Below are 21,218 nucleotides of genomic sequence, written 5' to 3' on the forward strand. Positions count from 1 at the left end.
AAATATTCCGTTGTAAATTTAAGGACCGAATTATTTTAAAGTGGCGCTAAATATAATCAGTTTTATTATGCAATATGATTTGTCACCACTGGGCGGAGTGCTCCCCAATAATACATTTTATTGTACTCCATCTTTGAGGTTTCTTAAAGTTGTTTTCCTAAATATGTTTTGTATATGTAATTGTTTGGATTCTTGTTTTCAAATGTCAAAACTATAAAATTTAATAAAAAAAAAATGACAGTTATAAAAAAATTTGCTGTTGGGAGAAGGCACCCTTCAAATATGACAGACCGGGAGCAGTTTGCAAAAGAAGAGTGGTCCAAAGTTTCAGTTGAGTGGTGTAAGAAGGTTGTCGATAGCTATAGAAAGTGATTAAATGCAGCTATTTATTTCAAAGGGTGTGCAAACCAAATATTAAATTCTCCTGAGTACTCCAATACCCCATATGTGCTCGAAAACTACTTTTGAGGCACAGTGAAAAGCTATGAATGGAAGAAGTGCTATACTGGATTTTGCTTGACTGGTTTGAGGGTACCATGTCACATTGGTAGAGCCCCTGAGGTGCCAGAACCGCTAAATTCAACATAAGAGACACCATTTTACAAACCACACCTCTCAATTCATCTAGGGGTGAAGTGATCATATTGACACCACAGGTGGGTCACAGAATTTTATAACATGGACAGTGAAGAAAAAAAAAAATTCTATTTTTATCAGAAAAATTTTGTTTAAGCCCCAGATTTTACATTTTCACACTGGGAAATGGGTAAAATTTGCACCAAAATTTGTCCCACAATTTCTGCTGAATGTAGAAATACCCTATATATGGCTTTACAGTACATCTTAGCCACACGGCGAAACTCAGGAGGGTTGGAGAGCTATTTGCCTCCTGGAGCGCAGATTTTCCTAGTATAGTTTGTATAGGAGCAAAGGTCTCCATATACATCTCCCCTAAGGATTCTTTTACACTTCCTGTGTTTTTTGCGGCCCGTTTTTGCGTGCCACATTGCCGTGATTTTCAAGGTCTCCCGCAAAAACTGGCCACATAAAACATTCTCGGATTGCCGTTTTTACCGGTTTTGACAATTGAGGGAAAAAATACAGCGTTCCGCAGACGGTGTACCGCAAAAACAAGTGACGATTTTAACTTCATGGATGTTGCTGAGTATAAATTTCAAACTGCCATTGTGGTGCCCGATATGTGGTAGTGACTAGTACATTGTGCCCAGCTCATGCTTCTAGAGACACATCTGTAAATTAGGTGGGCTGTCATTGGCACTTCTGTAGCAAACTAGTGGATGCTAAATGTGGGATAGACACAGTGTAGCGCTTTGAAGGGAGAGAAACATTTGTATTTGGGAGCGCAGAATTTGCTTAATTTTTTTTTTTTGGGGGGGGGGGCGGGGCAGGAGCCATTTCACTTTTCCAGAGCAGTTGTGCTACCAGTAACATGGAAGTCCCCTTTATTTCCATTGACAGATGACGGACCTGAGTGGGGACTATTTTTTTAATTGAGTTTAAGCTTTTATTGGGAACATTTTATATAACCTTTGGGATCACAATTATCCTGAGCTCTACGGTGAAAACTTACTTTGCGGTTTCCATCTAATCTCCGAGTGATGCGATTCAGATGAAACCCTCAAGGGATCTATATACTATAATGAGGCAGCAGCTTTACTCTGGACTGTGGTAGATCATGCTTTTATGCATGCCTAAAAAGACAAACACTGCTAGATCATAGGTCAGACGGTGTCCACAGTTCTTCCATCTGCCTCATTATAGGATATCTTCTGCTGGGGGGGTTCCATACGAATTTCAGAGATATACACAGAAACCCCGATGTAAGCGCTCAGCGCGAAACACAGGATAAATATGAGCCGAGCCTTACTGCAATCTTTGGGAAACAGAATGAACAAACCAATAGTAGGTGAAGAATTGCTTTTACTTATTTTTTTATGCCATTGTTCGTGCGGTATAAGTGATTAGATGACTTTATTCTCTGGGTCGGTGCGATTACAGCAATATCAGATTTATATTAGGTTTTTATGTTTAGCTGCTGTCACACATTAAAAGATGCGTTTTTTGCAAAATCTAGTTTTTGCATCACCATATTTTGAGAGTTATAATTTTTCCATATTTCGGCAGTCATGTGAGGGGGCTTGATTTTGCGGGACGAATTGACATTTTTATTAGTACCATTTTTGGACAGATTACATTTTTTTGATAGATTTCGATTTTTGGAAGGCAGAAAGAACAAAAAACAAATTCAGGATTTTTTTATGCCATTTCACGTGTGGTAAAATTGATAAGGCAGCTTTATTTATCGGGTCAATATGATTACATTGAGACCACATTTACATTTTTTTATATTTTGGCACTTTTACACAATAAAAACTATTATAGAAAAAAAATAATTTTGCATTGCTTAATTCTGAGAGCTATAACTTTTTTTTATTTTTCCGTTGATGGAGAAGACAGGCAGCTTGTTTTTTGTGGGAAAAGACGTTTTCAGCTATATCATTTTTATATATATTCGTCTTGTAAATTGCACTTTATTCCACTTTTTGTTCGATGGTATGATGATAAAGCATCATTTTTTTCCCACTCGTTTTTTATTTATATTTTTTTCGGTGTTCACTGGTTCACGTGTTAACTAGTGGGACAGTTTTATTGGTCGGGTCATTCCAGTCACAGCAATACAAAATATGTGTACTTTCTTGTTTTCCCCATAAAACTATTAATTTATGGGTACAATATAATTTTTACAATTTTTTTCACTTTATTTTTACTTTCACTTTTCGCAGTCTGATCACTTGTAAAACATAGGACTGCAGGAGGTTTCCTATGCTTTACAAACTGTCAGCGCTGCACTGACAGACAAACTTCTTAGACCATCCACTGAGCATGACCTTGCAAGTTTACTAACTCTACTGACTTGACATCTGGATCACAATGGCAACGATCGGCCCCTCGCAATGACGTTGTGGTGGTGTCAATCCAAGGGTACAGGGGCTTTCTTCCTCTGCTTGCCTGCTAAATGCTGTAAATCGATAACGATCGCAGTATGTAGGGGGATAAAGTGCCAAGAGCGGTGCGGGCCGTGTGTCAGCTGTCAGCATCAGCACAACCTATGCGCACAGGAGATGACCACGACGTATCCATACATCCATGGTCGGTAAGCACCAGCCGACTATGATGTATGGATACGTCCAATGCCGGGAGGGGGTTAAAGTTGAAAAGGCAGAATCTGATGAATTTATGAAGGACACTACTGTTTTTACTAGTTTTGACACATCAGTCAAAGCACAGATCGAAATACATGAACTGGCCGTGATTCTCAAAATGGAGTGTCACAGGCATCAATGAACCTCGGGTTCAGGAGACCTGTGGCCAATCTGTGTATTATACAGTAGACCATGCGCAGACTGTTTTGCATAGATATCTGAAACAGCCCTAACAAAAGCAGACATCAAAAAACAGGCGGGTTATTTTCAGAATAAAAAAAAATAGCCAAGTGGGTATCAATATTTTTAAACATGGTGTAAACATTTTATTAATCTTTAACAAACCATTCTATTTTGAAAGCAAAATTGTGCATTTTAGGAAACTGGAAAATATTTTGCATCTGGTAATGTGTGAATCTGATAACAAAACATATGTACATTTTGACCAAGAATAAGGTTCACATAAAACACCGAATATAGCTGGAAGAGCAGCAGCCAGTGAGTTTTTCAGATTGCAGATAGTTGACTTCTACTCTTCTTCAGGGCACATCTAAGATTAGAACCTATTTTTTCGCACAAAACCCTTGAAATGCGCTGGTCAAAATCTATAAGTTAAAGAGCAGGTGTCCGGGTTGCACAGCACACTATGGCCCCAATTCATCAAGACCGGCGTTTTTCACGCCAGTCTTGATGAGGGGACATTGTGGAGTCAGACAATCTTGATCTATTAAGAGAGACCTACAAGTGTGCATCTTCAAAATGTTTCACAAGGCTTTCTGTGGATGACAGTCATTCTCAGGATACAAGAATTTTTTTTTTTTTTAACAGACCTCCTGGTGTTCTACACATGTTCTACTCTTCAGAGACACAGAAGGGTAGCTTAGCAAAACCAAGTTCAGTTCAGGGAGTTCATCATCTCAAAAGCCTGCTTCAGTTCTACAAAAAAACAAAACAAAAACAGTATCATTACATTTTGTAACCAAAACAATATTATGTAAAATGCTGTATCACAAAATTGGAAAAAAAAAAAAGTTGTTGAAATTAAGTGAAATGTCCAGTGTACCATAACGAGATCTGTCCAGCAAGTATTAATCTTATCCCTCAGTTGGATTAAACTATTTGTTGAATATAGTATAGAGATGAACCTGCTGAACATTGGTGTGTATGGAACCTTGCACACCATCTGAATAGCAGCAACAGGTACATTATTTTAACCCCTTTATGTCTAAAGGTTGTTTGCACGTTAATGACCAGGCCAATTTTTACAATTCTGACCACTGTTACTTTATGTGGTTACTAGCTGAAGAGCCCGGGGTTGCCTGGGCATAGTAACTGACTATGGTTAATTATAACAAATTATATTTTCCCCTCACTCCTCTCATTTTCCCCTCACACGTGTACAGCAAATTCCTTTTATGAGCACAGCGGTGTAATCCATGAGGCTCCTCCCTTTCCCTTGACATCATGCCTTACAGGAGCAACTCCATGTTAGACACGAAGGAGCTAGATGTGGCCTGTGCCTGCCGTGCACTGATACTCTGAAGGCGGAGGCCCTGATTGTAGCTCGCAGCAGCTGGGACGTTGCAGCCGGTGAGTTTTGCAGGGTGGCTTTCGAGGTGAATGTGTCTCCACCTGTGTGCGCTAACAACGTGGGCTATGTAGACAGGGCTTTGCGCGTGGAGCGAGTGTGGCAATGCGGAGTGGGCAGGGCTATGCGGAGTGGACGTGGCTTGATACATACACATACATACACTCAGCTTTATATATATATGGGTTTAGAGGACATTCTACAAAGATTTATAATGAATTGTGGGGTGGGGAGAATGCTGTATAGAGACTTAAAATTAATTGAGGGTTGAGGATGCTAAGTCTCTAATAACATCCTCCCTCATTCCCCAATTTATTATACAGGTGAAACCAGTTTACATACACTATATAAAAGACACATATGCAAGTTTTTCTTAATATCCGACATGAAATCAGATTAAACCTTTCCCATTTTAGGTCAGCTAGGATTTCCGCAATTATTAATACTTGGCACATGCTAAAATAATTAGAGAGAGAGAATGTTTTAAGGCATTTTTATTACTGTAAAGTCAAAAGTTTACATACACTAAGATTACTATGCTTTTAACCCCTTAGTGATGGAGCCAATTTGCAGCTTAATGACCAGGCCAATTATTACAAGTCTGACCACTGTCATTTTATGAGGTTATAACTCTGGAACGTTTTAACGGATCTTGCTGATTCTGAGAATGTTTTTTCATGACATATTGTACTTCATGTTAGTGGTAAAATTTCTTCGATACAACTTGCGTTTATTTAAGAAAAAAACGGAAATATGGCAAAAACTTTTAAAATTTTTATGCCCTTAAATCAGAGTTATGTCACAAAATACTTATTAAATAACTTTTCACACATGTCTACTTTACATCAGCACAATTTTGGAAACAAATTTTTTTTATAGGAACTTATAAGGGTTAAAAGTTGACCAGCGATTTCTCATTTTTACAACAAAATTTACAAAACCTTTTTTTAGGGACCACATCACATTTGAAGTCACTTTGAGGGGTCAATATGACAGAAAATATCCAAAAGTGACACCATTCTAAAAATTGCACCTTTCATGGTGCTCAAAACCACATTCAAGAAGTTTACTAACCCTTTACGTGCTTCACAGGAACTGAAGCAATGTGGGAGGAAAAAATTAACATTTTACTTTTTTTTTTTTTTACAAACATTTTACATCAGAACCAATTTTTTTTATTTTCACAAGTGTAAAAAGAAAAAATGAACTACAAATTTTGTTGTGCAATTTCTTATGAATACACAGATACCCCATATGTGGGGGTAAACCACTGTTTTGCACACGGCAGGGCTTGGAAAGGAAGGAGAGCCGTTTGACTTTTTCAGTGCAGAATGGGCTGGAATTGAGATCGGACACAATGTCGCGTTTGGAGAGCCCCCGATGTGCCTAAACAGTGAAAACGCCCTCAAGGGGCACCATTTTGGAAACTAGACCCCTTAAGGAACTTATCTAGCTGTGTGGTGAGCACTTTGAACCCCCCAAGTGCTCCACAGAAGTTTATAACGCAGAGCCGTGAAAATAAAAAATATTTTTTTTCCCTCAAAAATGATTCTTTAGTCCTCTATATTTTATTTTCACAAGGGTAACAGGAGAAATTGAACCACAAAAGTTGTTGTGCAATTTGTCCTGATTATGCTGATACCCCATGTGTGAGGGGGAACCACTGTTTGGGTGCATGGCAGAGCTCAGAAGGGAAGGAGCGCCGTTTTGGAAAGCAGACTTTGACGGAATGGTCTGCGGGCGTCATGTTCCGTTTGCAAGCCCCTGACATACCTAAACAGTAGAAACCCCCCACAAGTGACCCCATTTTGGAAACTAAACCCCCCAAGGAGCTTATCTAGATGTGTGGTGAGCACTTTGAACCCCCAAGTGCTTCACAGAAGTTTATAATGCAGAGCCGTGAAAATAAATCTTTTTTTCCTCAAAAATGATTTTTTTAGCTCGTTATTTTTTATTAGATGGAGGCCCGATGCTATCGCATCGGGAGGGCGGTAATGTTACGATGTGGGCAGGCTTTTCAGCGTTGAGAATCTATCCTCCCATGTGCTCACCCACCTATTCACTCTCTCTTTCCCCATGTGCTGACTTCTCCTGTCTGTTCTCTCTTCTTTGACCTGTCTACCTCATGTGCAATCCCCCTTGTCTGCTGTCTCTCTCCTTCCTGTGCTGTCCTGTTTGAGCTGTCTCCCCCTGTGCTCTGTCTCTCACCCCTGTGTCTGACCATGTACCGAACATACCACAGCTCCTGAGCAGGGGAGGAAGCAAAAAAGACAATACTGACATTACAGCAGGAGATCGCAAAGGATACATTTTGTGAGGTAAAATATTGTTTAAAAACAGTCAGTGAAATATTTTACCTCACAAAATGAATCCTCTGTGATCCCCTGCTGTAATGTCAGTATTGTCTTTTGCTTCCTCCTCTGCCCAGGAGATGTGGTATGCTCCGTACATGGTCAGACACAGACAATTTTTATAATGAACTTTTGCTTGTGGGAAAACCTTTTTAATATGACAGGCTTCCTCTGCCTGTAAACACATCACGCATCTGCTGCCGGGATGGTTCACTGCGCCTGCGCGGAATTCGCGTAGGCGCAGTACGACGGTGTTCCGCTGGTGGTACCGCGCAAGAGGCTCCATGAGTATGAGTGTGTGTGTGAGTGCATGTCGTGCGTACGGCGTATAGAGTGTGTGTGTGGTGCAATGGTGATACCGCGCAATACGTTGGTACCAGCAGCAGTTTCCATATTGAGACACCCATCACTTGGGTGTCCCAATATGGCGGTCGGTGAACTTCCTCCGTTTGGAATTCTGGGATACGGTGACATCTGGACAGAACAGAAATTGAATACATTACAAGGCATTTATATAAATAAGTTTTCACAAGGGTATCAGGAGAAATTGGACCACAAAATTTGTTGTACAGTTTGTCCTGAGTACGCTGACACTCCATATGTGGGGGGGGGGACCACTGTTTGGACGCATGGCAGAGCTCAGAAGGGAAGGAGCGCCGTTTGGGAATGCAGACTTTGATGGACTGGTCTGTGGATGTCATGTTGCGTTTGAGGAGCCCCTGATGTGCCTAAAAAGTAGAAACCCCCCCCACAAGTGACCCCATTTTGGAAACTAGACCCCCTAAGGACCTTATGTAGATGTGTGGTGAACACTTTGAACCCCTAAGTGCTTCACAGAAGTTTATAAAGCAGAGCCGTGAAAACAAAAATCATTTTTCCACAAAAATCATTTTATAGCGCCCAATTTTTTATTTTCCAAAGGGTAACAGGAGAAATTAGACCCCCCTAATCTTGGTGTGCAATTCGTCCTGAGTACGCTGATGCCCCATATGTTGGGGCAAACCACTGTTTGGGCACATGTCGGGGCTCGGAAAGAAGGGAGCACTGTTTTACTTTTTGAATGCAAAATTGGAATCATTGGTGGTGCCATGGCGCATTTGGAGACCCCCTGATGTGCCTAAGTAGTGGAAACCCCTCAATTCTAACTCAACCCTAACCCCAACACACCCCTAAACCTAATCCAACCCTAACCACAACTATAACCTTAATCCCAACCCTAACCACAAACACAACACACCCGGTTAATAACGGCAATCACAAAAGCGGGTTCGGTAAAAACCGACCCGAATCATGTTCTCTAGGGTCTCGGCTACCCCCAGCAGCCGAGACCCCGGAGAAAATCAGACCCTGGGGAGCGCTATAACCTTTTTCCACAGCACCGTGAATTAACAGCGCTGTGGTTTAAGTACCCTTAACTACCACCGTTAAAACGCGTATCGGCAGTCGTTAAGGGGTTAAATAATTCTGGACTGCCCATAAGATGATGTCATGTGTTTGGAAGCTTCTGATTTTCTGTTTTTTTTTGGCAACATCGGAGTTAATTAGAGACACACCTGTGGATGTGGATGTATTTTAATGCACACCTGAAACACACTGCTTCTTTGTGTAACATCATGGGAGAGTCACATGACCATATTGACCAACAAATAAAAAAAAGTTATTCTCTAGGAAGAAGGGGAGCAAAAAACAAAATGCAAAAACTGAAAATACCCCTGGCCATTAAGTAGCTAATGGGTGCAGAAAATGTGCAGAACATCTGCAACATCAAAATCTCACCAAAAGCTCATCGTGGCAATGTAACCTTATAAGAGAACATTCTGATAATTTCATAAGGTTATATTCCCACTATGAGCTCTTGGTGGCAGATTTTCTGAACTATTTCTGTACCGATCAAGCAAAATAGGTCACTTGCATTTTAAAAAAATATATGCAAAAACTCAAACACGCATTGTGGAAACATAACTTTACATTTTGCACTGATATCTAACTTTAAGGTTTGTTCCCACAATGAATTTTTGATGTTGCAGATTTTCTGTGCCATGTCGGCACTTATTAGGTAAAATAGGTTACTGTATATACTTGTGTGTAAGCCGAGATTTTCAGCACTTTTTTGTGCTGAAAACGCCCCCCCTTGGCTTATACATGAATCATTGTCCAGAAAGCCGCCAAGGGAGGGGGAGTGGCACAGTGACAGCTGCAGCTACAGCCGCCGACTTCCATAAGACATCACACTCACCCTCCTCGCGACGTCACGGCATTTCTATCCCTGCATCTCAGTCCCGGCACAGGCAGCTCTGTGCAGAGCGGTCACGTGGTATCGCTCATTATGGTAATGAATATGCACGCGTCTCTACTCCCATAGGCATTGAGCGCATATTCATTACCTTAAAGAGTGGTACTACGTGACCGCTCAGCACAGCAGAGCTGCCACGCCGGACAACAGAGATGCAGTGACAGCGCGAGGAGGGTGAGTAGGACAGGGGTAGGGTGAGCCATGCATACGATGGGAGGGGGGGGAGTGAGCCATGCATACGACGACGGAACCAGGGGAGCCATGCATACAACAGGGGGAGCCACATATACTAGGACAGGACGGGGGGAGCCACACATACCAGGACAAAACAGAGGAGTGACATACCAGGACATGATGGGGGAGACACGCATAGCAGGACAGGGATGAGGGGACAATACATACTGGGCTTATACTCGAGTCAATAAGCTTACCCAGTATTCCGTGGCAAAATTAGGTGCCTTGGCTTATATTCGAGTCAGTTTATACTCGAGTATATACGGTACTTGCATTTTTTTAGAAATACTCAGCATAAAACAGCTCAACAAAAATTGTGGGAACATAGTCTAACCTTTTGTATTGATGTCTACTTTTTAGGCCACGTGCACACGTTCAATATTTGGTCAGTGTTTAACATCAGTATTTGTAAGCCGAAACCAGGAGTGGTACAAGCAGAGGAAAGTATAATAGAAACACGTCACCACTTCTGTATTATTCACAAACTCTTGGTTTTGGCTTACAAATACTGAGGCAAAATATTGACCAAACACTGAGGTAAAATACCGTCCAAACACTAAGGTAAAATACTGAACAAATACTGAGGTAAAATACTGACCAAACACTGAGGTAAAATACTAAAACACTGAGGTAAAATACTGACCAAATACTGAGTAAACCATTGACCAAATACTCAAGTAAAACAAAACCAAATATTAAAGTAAACCACTGAAGTAAAATACAGCCCAATCACTGAGGTAAACCACTGACCAAACACTGAGGTAAAATACTGAGCAAACACTAAGGTAAAATACTGACCAAATACTGAGGCAAAATACTGATCAAACACGGAGGTAAAACACCGACCAAATACTGAGGTAAAATACTAAAACACTGAGGTAAAATACTGACCAAATACTGAAGTAAACCATTGACCAAATACTCAAGTAAAATACTGACCAAACACTGAGGTTAACCATTGGACTAAATACTGAGGTAAAATACTGACCCAATACTGAGGTAAACCAGTTGACCAAATACTGAGGTAAAATGCTGACCAAATACTGAGGTAAATTCTGAGCAAATACTGAGGTAAAATACTGATCAAACACTGAGGTAAAATACTAAAACTCTGAGGTAAAATACTGACCAAACAATGAGGTAAACCACTCACCAAATACTGAGGTAAAATACTAACCAAATACTCTAACTATTCTGCCAGTTTTAGTTAGGTAGACATACCCAGCCTGCTGCCCAGGAAGGGAGGACATCAGTGCTGGGCTGCCTACATCCACACACACACACACACACACACACACACACACACACACACACACACACACACACACACACACACACACACACACCCCTCCAGGCATTGTCCTCCCCTCAACCAATGTCATCTGGTGCTTGATTGCAGATCACGGGCTGCAGGGATCCATCCACTCACAGCATCAATCCCAGAGACTGCAAGGAGCACTCTGCGTGTGGAGTGAGTGTGGCTATGTGGAGTGGGTGGGGCTTGAAAGACACAAACATGTACATACATACACTCAGATATATATACAGTACAGACCAAAAGTTTGGACACACCTCATTCAAAGAGTTTTCTTTATTTTCATGACTATGAAAATTGTAGATTCACTCTGAACGCATCAAAACTATGAATTATCACATGTGGAATTATATAATTAACAAAAAAGTGTGAAACAACTGGAAATATGTCTTATATTCTAGGTTCTTCAAAGTAGCCACCTTTTGCTTTGATTACTGCTTTGCACACTCTTGGCATTCTCTTGATGAGCTTCAAGAGGTAGTCACCGGAAATGGTTTTCACTTCACAGGTGTGCGTCAGGGTTAATAAGTGGGATTTCTTGCCTTAAAAATGGGGTTGGGACCATCAGTTGTGTTGTGCAGAAGTCTGGTGGATACACAGCTGACAGTCCTACTGAATAGACTATTAAAATTTGCATTATGGCAAGAAAAAAGCAGTTAAGAAAAACGAGTGGCCATCATTACTTTAACCCCTTCATGACCCATGACGCCTACGTAGGCGTCATGAAAAGTCATGCCCAAACGACCCATGACACCTACGTAGGCGTCATGCTATAAATCGCGCTCCTGCGGGTCGGGTGACCAGGGTTAATGAAAGGTCACCCGACCCGCACAAAGAGGACACTCTAGAGTTAATCCCAGGGGGCGTGGCTTAGCCCCCACGAGCCTACAATCGCTATGATTGGCTGTTTCTCTTTTAACAGCCAATAAGAGCGATTTGTAATATTTCACCAATGAAATTTGGTAAAATATTACAATCTAGCCATGGCCGATGCTGCAATAGCATCGGACATGGCTGGACACCTACACCCGACCCCCCCACACCGACTGGCGGGGCTGATCGGCCCCCGCCACCGATGGACGGCGACGATCGGTTGCCGCCATCATTATCTGCTCCCCCTCCCCTTCCTATCGCTCCCCCCCGGTACCCCTGATGTGGCTCCCAGTGTCCCGCCATGCGGATCATGGGCGCCGCCATCTTGCAAAATGGCGGGCGCATGCGCAGTGCGCCAGCCATTGTCCAAGATGGCGGAGCCCATGAATTTGCCGGCTGCCGATTCATTTTTCATTTTGATCACTGTGATAAACTCTCACAGTGATGAAAATGAAAAAAAAGTAAATACACCCCCCGTTTATCACCCCCATAGCCAGGCACAAACAATAAAATAAAAAACATATTTTTTTTTTCATTTAGGGTTGGAATTAGGGTTAGAAATAGGGTTAGGGCTGGAATTAGGGTTAAGATTAGGGTTAGGGGTGGGTTGGGATTAGCGTTAGGCTTGTGGTTAGGGTTAGAGTTGGGATTAGGTTTAGGGGTGTGTTGGGGATTAGGGTTGTAGTTAGGGTTATGTTTAGGGTTGAGCTAGGGTTAGTGGTGTGTTGGGGTTAGAGCTGGAGTTGGAATTGAGGGGTTTCGACTGTTTAGGCACATCACGGGGTCTCCGAACGCGACATGGCACCACGATTTCTTCCAGCCAATTTTGAGTTCAAAAAGTCAAACAGCGCTCCCTCCATTCCGAGCCCCGACGTGTGCCCAAACAGTGGTTTACCCTCACATATGGGGTATCAGCGTACTAAGGAAAAATTGAACAACAACTTTGGGGGTCTAATTTCTCCTGTTAGCCTTGGGAAAATAAAATATTGGGGGGGCTAAAAAAATGATTTTTTATTTTCACAGCTCTGCGTTATAAACTTCTGTGAAGCACTTGGGGGCTCAAAGTGCTCACCACACATCTAGATAAGTTCCTTGGGGGGTCTCGTTTCCAAAATGGTGTCACTTGTGGGGGGCTTCCACTGTTTAGGCACATCAGAGGCTCTGCAAACGTAACATGATGCCCGCAGACCATTCCATCAAGTCGGTATTTCAAAACGTCACTACTTCCCATCCGAGCTCCGACGTGTGCCCAAACAGTGGTCCCCCCCACATATGGGTTACCAGCGTACTCAGAAAAAACTGGACAACAACTTTTGGGTTCGAATTTATCCTGTAACCCTTGTGAAAATAAAAAATTGCGGGCTAAAAAAATCATTTTTTGAGGGAAAAAAAATTATTTTTATTTTCATGGCTCTGCGTTATACACTTCTGTAAAGCACTGGGGGGGTTCAAAATGCTCAATATGCACCTAGATAAGTTCCTTAGGGGGTCTAGTTTCCAAAATGGGGTCATTTGTGGGGGAGCTCCAAAGTGTAGGCAGACAGGGCCTCTCCAAACACGACATGGTGTCCGCTAACGATTGGAGCTAATTTTCCATTCAAAAAGTCAAATGGTGCTCCTTCCCTTCTGAGCCCTGCCGTACGCCCAAACATTGGTCCCCCCCACATATGGGGTACCAGCATACTCAGGACAAACTGAACAACAACTTTAGGGGTCCAATTTATCCTGTTACCCTTGTGAAAATAAAAAATAGCGGGCTAAAAAAATCATTTTTGAGGAAAAAAAATGATTTTTTATTTTCATGGCTCTGCGTTTATAAACTTCTGTGAAGCACTTGGGGGTTCAAAGTGCTCACTACACATCTAGATAAGCTCCTTGGGGGGTCTAGTTTCCAAAATGGGGTCAATTGTGGGGGGGTTTCCACTGTTTAGGCACATCAGGGGCTCTGCAAACGCAACATGATGCCCGCAGAACATTCCATCAGTCTGCATTCCAAAATCGCGCTCCTTCCCTTCTGAGCTCTCCCATGCGCCCAAACAGTAGTTCCCCCCCACATATGAGGTATGTACTCAGGACAAATTGCACAACAACTTTTGTGGTTCAATTTCTCCTGTTAGCCTTGTGAAAATAAAAAATAGCGGGCTAAAAAGTCATTTTTGAGGAAAAAAAAATATTTTTTATTTTCATGGCTCTGCATTTTATACTTCCGTGAAGCACTTGGGGGTTCAAAGTGATCACTACACATCTAGATAAGCTCTTTGGGGTGTCTAGTTTCCAAAATGGGGTCACTTGTGGGGGAGCTCCAATGTTTAGGTACACAGGAGCTCTCCAAACATGACATGGTGTCCGCTAATGATTGGAGCTAATTTTCCATTCAAAAAGTCAAATGTTGCTCCTTCCCTTCTGGGCCCTGCCGTGCGCCCAAACAGTGGTTTATGACCACGTGAGGTATCGGTGTACTCAGGAGAAATTGTCCAACAAATTTTAGGATCCATTTTATCCTGTTGCCCATGTGAAAATGAAAACACTGAGGCTAAAAGAAAATTTTTGTGAAAAAACAGTCCTTTTTTTTACGGATCAATTTGTGAAGCACCTGGGGGTTCAAAGTGCTCACTATGCATCTAGATAGGTTTGATGGAGGGTCTAGTTTCTAAAATGGGGTCACTTGTGGGGGAGCTCCAATGTTTAGGCACACAGGGACTCTCCAAACTTGACATGGCAACCGCTAAATATTCCAGCATATTTTCTATTCAAAAAGTCAAATCGTGCTCCTTCCCTTCCGGGCCCTGCCGTGCGCCCAAACAGTGTTATAATCACATATGAGTTATTGGCGTACTCAGGAGAAATTGCCCAACAAATTTTAGGATCCATTTTATCCTGTTACCCATGTGAAAATGAAAAAAATTGATGCTAAAAGAAAATTTTTGTTGGAAAAATTAAAATGTACATTTTTTCCTTCCACATTGCTTTAGCTGCTGTGAAGCACCTGAAGGGTTAATAATCCTCTTGAATGTAGTTTTGAGTAGCTTGAGGGGTGCAGTTTTTAGAATGGTGTCACTTTTGGGTATTTTCTGCCACATAGACCCCCTCAAAATGACTTCAAATGTGAGGTGGTCCCTAAAAAATGTTGTTGTAAAAAATGAGAAATCGCTGGTCAACTTTTAACCCTTATAACTTCCTAACAAAAAAAATTTTGTTTCCAAAATTGTGCTGATGTAAAGTAGACATGGGGAAATGTTATTTATTAACTATTTTGTGTCACATAACTCTCTGGTTTAACGGAATAAAAATTCAAAATGTGAAAATGGCGAAATTTTCAAAATTTTCGCCAAATTTCCATTTTTTTCACAAAAAAAAATTCAAAAATTATTGACCTAAATTTACCACTAACATGAAGCCCAATATGTCACGAAAAAACACTCTCAGAATCGCTAGGATCCTTTGAAGCGTTCCTGAGTTATTACCTCATAAAGGGACACTGGTCAGAATTGCCAAAAATGGCCAGGTCATTAAAGTCAAAATAGGCTGCGTCATGAAGGGGTTAAGAAATGAAGGTCAGTCAGTCCGAAAAATTGGGAAAACTTTGAAAATGTCCCCAAGTGCAGTGGCAAAAACCATGAAGCGCTACAAAGAAACTGGCTCACATGAGGACCGCCCCAGGAAAGGAAGACCAAGAGTCACCTCTGCTGCGGAGAAGAAGTTCATCCGAGTCACTAGCCTCAGAAATCGCAGGTTAACAGCAGCTCAGATTAGAGACCAGGTCAAAGCTACACAGAGTTCTAGCAGCAGACACATCTCTACAACAGCTGTTAAGAGGAGACTTTGTGCAGCAGGCCTTCATGGTAAAATAGCTGCTAGGAAACCACTGCTAAGGACAGGCAACAAGCAGAAGAGACTTGTTTGGGCTAAAGAACACAAGGATTGGACATTAGACCAGTGGAAATCTGTGCTTTGGTCTGATGAGTCCAAATTTGAGATCTTTGGTTCCAACGACCGTATCTTTGTGCGACGCAGAAAAGGTGAACGGATGGATTCTACATGCCTGGTTCCCACCGTGAAGAATGGAGGAGGAGGTGTGATGGTGCTTTGCTGGTGACACTGTTGGGGATTTATTCAAAATTGAAGGCATACTGAACCAGCATGGCTTCCACAGCATCTTGCAGCGGCATGCTATTCCATCCGGTTTGCGTTTAGTTGGACCATCATTTCTTTTTCAACAGGACAATGACCCCAAACACACCTCCAGGCTGCGTGAGGGCTATTTGACCAAGAAAGAGAGTGATGGGGTGCTACGCCAGATGACCTGGCCTCCACAGTCAACAGACCTGAACCCAATCGAGATGGTTTGGGGTGAGCTGGACCGCAGAGTGAAGGGCCAACAAGTGCAAAGCATCTCTGGGAACTCCTTCAAGACTGTTGGAAGATCATTTCCCGTGACTACCTCTTGAAGCTCATCAAGAGAATGCCAAGAGTGTGCAAAGCAGTAATCAAAGCAAAAAGATGGCTGAAGAACCTAGAATACAATACATATTTTCAGTTGCTTCACACTTTTTGTTAATTATATAATTCCACATGTGTTAATTCATAGTTTTGATGCCTTTAGAGTGAATCTATAATTTTCATAGTCATGAGCATAAAGAAAACTCTTTGAATGAGGTGTGTTCAAACTTTTGGTCTGTACTGTGTGTATATATATATATATATATATATATATATATATATATATATATATATATATATATATATATATATATATATATATATATATATATATGTCCGGGATTGGCATCTGCACCATCGCAGCTACGGCCACAAAATTATGCACAGTCACATGTCTGGACCCCGAGAGTGTCATAGGCTATGTTGTGAGGTGAAAATTTTAAACCCCGCACGTTCCAATTCACCAAACAATTTTGCCTATTATTCTTATCATTTCTATGGTGTTATCGTCCTTCTATAAAGCTGGAAATAACACAATTTATTACCGTGCCAACACAGACCACCCTCTGACACAGACTGCAGGGGGAGCCCAGTATCATACAGGATAGGATTAGATACACGGCTCAGCAGTCAGTATCACACAGGAGAGGATTAGATACAAAGCTCAGCACATAGTATCACACAGAATAGTATTAGATACAAGGCTCAGTAGACAGTATCACACAGGATAGGGTTAGATACACAGCTCAGCAGTCAGTATCACACAGGAGAGGATTAGACACACGGCTCAGCAGTCAGTATCACACAGGATAGGATTAGATACACAGCTGAGCAGTCAGTATAACACAGGATAGGAATAGATACCCAGCTCAACACACAGTATCACACAGAATAGTATTAGGTACACGGCTCACCAGGCAGTATCACACAGAATAGGATTAGATACACGGCTCTGCAGTCAGTATCACACAGGATAGGATTAGATACATGGCTCAGCAGTCAGTATAACACAGGATAGGATTAGATACACGGCTGAGCAGTCAGTAACACACGATAGGATTGTATACACAGCTAAGCAGAAAGTATCACTCAGGAGAGGATTAGGTACACAGCTCAGCAGACATTACCACACAAGATAGGGTTAGATACACAAATACACATGTTGTTTATCAAAAGGCTCTTGAATGAGTTGAAAATAAAATACTATCAATACTTGAGTAATCGTTTAGTTAATTTGTGTTGCAAATCTGTAGTGTTGAATATATGATGTGAAATGATTTTATGTGCAATATAATTATTATAATTTGTTATAACTAACCACAGTTAGTTACTATGCCGAGGCAATGCCGGGCTCTTCAGCTAGTACATACACATATACAGATAGCTAGATAACAGTAGAATGCTTCAACGGATCCTGGTGATTCTGAGAATGTTTTTTCTTGACGTATTGTACGTCATGATAGTGGTAAAATTTCTTTAATATGATTTGCGTTTATTTGTGAAGAAAAAAAGGAAATTTGGTGAAAATTTTGAAAATTTGGCAATTTTCACACTTAATTTGCATGACCTTAACCCCTTTACCCCCAAGGGTGGTTTTCATGTTCAAGACCGGGCCATTTTTTTACAATTCTGACCACTGTCCCTTTATGAGGTAACAACTCTGGAACGCTTCCATGGATCTGGGTGATTCTGACATTGTTTTCTCGTGACATATTGTACTTCATGTTAGTGGTAAAATTTCATTGATATAACTTGAGTTTGTTTGTGAAAAAAATGGAAATTTATCGAAAATTTTGTAAATTTTGCAATTTTCCAACTTTGAATTTTTATGCCCTTAAATCACAGAGATATGGCACACAAAAAACTTAATAAATAACATTTCCCATATGTTTACTTTACATCAGCACAATTTTGGAACCAATATTTTTTTTTGCTAGGAAGTTATAAAGGCTAAGTTGACCAGCGATTTCTCATTTTTGCAACACCATTTTATTTTTACGGACCACATCACATTTGAAGTCACTTTGAGGGGTCTGTATGATAGAAAAAAAGTGATACCATTCTAAAAACTGCACCCTTCAAGGTTCTCAAAACCACATTCAAGAAGTTTATTAACCCTTCAGGTGCTTCACAGGAATTTTTTGAATGTTTAAAAAAAAAAAAAATGAACATTTAACTTTTTTTCACAAAAAAAATTACCGTATATACTCGAGTATAAGTCGATCCGAGTATAAGTCGACCCCCCTAAATTTGCCTCAAAAACCTGGGAAAACTTATTGACTCGAGTATAAGTCTAGGGTGGGAATTGCCGAAGATACTGGTAAATTTAATGCTGCACAACATACAGTATGCCCCCAAAATGCTGCACAGTGAATGCTGACCCAAATAATGTTGCACAACATACAGTATGCCCCCAAAATGCTGCACAGTGAATGCTGGCCCAAATAATGCTGCACAACATACAGTATGTCCCCAAAATGCTGCACAGTGAATGGTGGCCCAAATACCGTAATGCTGCCCCCAAAGTGATAGGATTACTGGTAATCCTATCATGTTTCTGCCGCTGCCCCTGCTGGAATTTAAAAAAAAAAAACACTATATACTCACCTACGTTGATGACAGCTGCTCCTGAGCATCGCCGGCTCTTCAGTGACTCAGGCAGAGGGCGCGTGCGTTCCACGTCATCGCGCCCCCTGTACGTCACTGCCGGAGAACGGGAGAGAGCGGCGCGCAGAGATTTTGAACGCCGCCGCGGCCCTATCATCACCCGCCGCTGCCGGGGACCGCAGAAGAACACCGGGGACCGCGGAGATGACGGGGACCATGTAAGTTGGCACCGTGACCCGAATATAAGTCGAGGGGGGTCTTTTTCAGCCCCAAAAGGGGGCTGAAAAACTCGACTTATACTCGAGTATATACGGTACTTCAGGTCCAATTTTTTTTATTTTACCAAGGATAACAGGAGAAATTGGACTGCAAAAGTTATTGTGCAATTTGTCCTGAGTACGCCGATACCTGATATGTGGTGGGAACCAATCTTTCGTGCCTGGCAGAGCTCAGAAGGGAAGGAGCGCCGTTTGACTTTTTCAATGCAAAATTGGCTGGAATTGAGATCAGACGCCATGTCACGTTTGGAGAGCCCCTGATGTGCCTAAAAAGTGGAAACCCCCCAAAAGTAACACCATTTTGGAAACTAGACACCCCAAGGAACTTATCTAGATATGTGGTGAGAACTTTGAACCCCCAAGGGCTTCACAGAAGTTTATAACGTTCAGCCGTACAATTAAAAAATCATTTTTTCCACAAAAATAATCTTTTCACCCTCAATTTTTAATTTTCCAAGGGTAACATGACCCCAAAAATTATTGTGCAATTTTTCCTGAGTACTCTGATACCCCATATGTGGGTGTAAACCACTATTTGGGCGCATGACAGAGCTCGGAAGGGAAGCAGCACCATTTGACTTTTATGGCTGGAATTGAGATCGGACGCCATGTCGCGTTTGGAAAGCCCCTGATGTGCCAAAACAGTGGAAATCCCCCACAAATGACACCATTTTCGAAACTAGACCCCCCCAAGGAACTTCTCTAGATGTGTGGTGAGAACTTTGAACCTCCCAGGGCTTCACAGAAGCTTATAACGCCCGGGCGTGAAAAGAACAAAATCATATTTTTTTCCACAAACATGATCTTTTAGTCCCCAATTTTTTTATTTTGCCAAGGGTAACAGGAGAAATTGGGCCCCAAAAGTTATTGTCCAATTTGTCCTGAGTATGCTGATACCCTATATGTGGGAGAAAACTACTGTATGGGCACACGTCGGGGCTCGGAAGGGAAGTAGTGACGTTTTGGAATGCAGACTTTGATGGAATGGTCTGCGGGTGTCATGTTACCTTTGGAGAGCCCCTGATGTACCTAAACTGTGGAAACCCCCCACAAGTGACCCCATTCTGGAAACTAGACCCCCCCAAGGAACTTCTTTAGATGTGTGGTGAGCACTTTGAACCCCCCAGTGCTTCACAGAAGTTTATAATGCCCGGGCGTGAAAAGAACAAAATCATATTTCTTCCACAAACATGATCTTTTAGTCCCATTTTTTTTTTTTTGCCAAGGGTAACAGGAGAAACTGGACCCCAAAAGTTGTTGACCAATTTGTGCTGGGCACACGTCGGGGCTTGGAAGGGAAGTAGTGACATTTTGGAATGCAGACTTTGATGGAATGGTCTGCGGGTGTCATGTCGCATTTGGAGAGCCTCTGATGTGCCTAAACTGTTGAAACTCCCCACAAGTGACCCCATTTTGGAAACTAGACCCCCCCCCAAGGAACTTATCTAGATGTATGGTGAGCACTTTGAACCCCCAAGTACTAGACGTTTATAACGCCCGGGCGTGAAAATAAAAAAATCATTTTTTTTTCCACAAAAATGATATTTTTGTCCCCAATTTTTTATTTTCCTAAGGGTAACAGGAGAAATTAGACCTCAAAAGTTGTTTTGCAATTTGTCCTGAGTAGGCTGATATCCCATATGTGGCGGTAAAACACTGTTTGGGCGCATGGCAGAGCTTGGAAGGGAAGGAGCACCGTTTGACTTTTTCAACGCAGAATTGGCTGGAATTGAGATCAGATGCCATGTTGCGTTTGGAGAGCATCTTATGTGCCTAAACAGTGGAAACCCCCCAATTCTAACTCCAACCCAAACCCCAACACACCCCTAACCCTAATCTCAGCCCTCTCCCTAGCCCTAACGGGAAAATGGAAATAAAAACATTTTTTTAATTTTATTTTTTTTTTTTATCGCTTTTTATTCCGATTTTTGGGACGCCAAATTAACAAAAACCAGCATTTCATGAATTTCTTTTAGGGGGTGCGTTGACACCGTTCCGCGTGTGGTAAAATTGAT

At 41.8% G+C, this 21,218-nt stretch overlaps 1 protein-coding gene across 3 annotated transcripts in view; it reads right to left on the reverse strand.

Annotated features, from left to right (window-relative positions):
• Positions 1 to 3,525: 3,525 nt before the first annotated feature.
• COMMD4 (COMM domain containing 4) overlaps positions 3,526 to 21,218 on the reverse strand; it is an 89,204-nt gene continuing 71,511 nt past the window's right edge. For 2 of the 3 annotated variants that reach the window (XM_073586848.1, XM_073586850.1), the window contains 2 exons: positions 5,887 to 5,907; positions 3,526 to 4,160 (listed from right to left, as the gene is read on the reverse strand). In XM_073586848.1, coding sequence (XP_073442949.1) covers positions 4,120 to 4,160; positions 5,887 to 5,907 — 62 coding nt within the window. In that variant the 3' untranslated portion in view covers positions 3,526 to 4,119. The remainder of the gene's footprint in view (positions 4,161 to 5,886; positions 5,908 to 21,218) is intronic. The other variant, XM_073586849.1, reaches the window with a different exon arrangement.

This window comes from Dendrobates tinctorius, unplaced genomic scaffold (genome assembly GCF_039654945.1).
Source record: "Dendrobates tinctorius isolate UK_male_01 unplaced genomic scaffold, ASM3965494v1 ptg000097l, whole genome shotgun sequence".
NCBI lineage: Eukaryota > Metazoa > Chordata > Amphibia > Anura > Dendrobatidae > Dendrobates > Dendrobates tinctorius.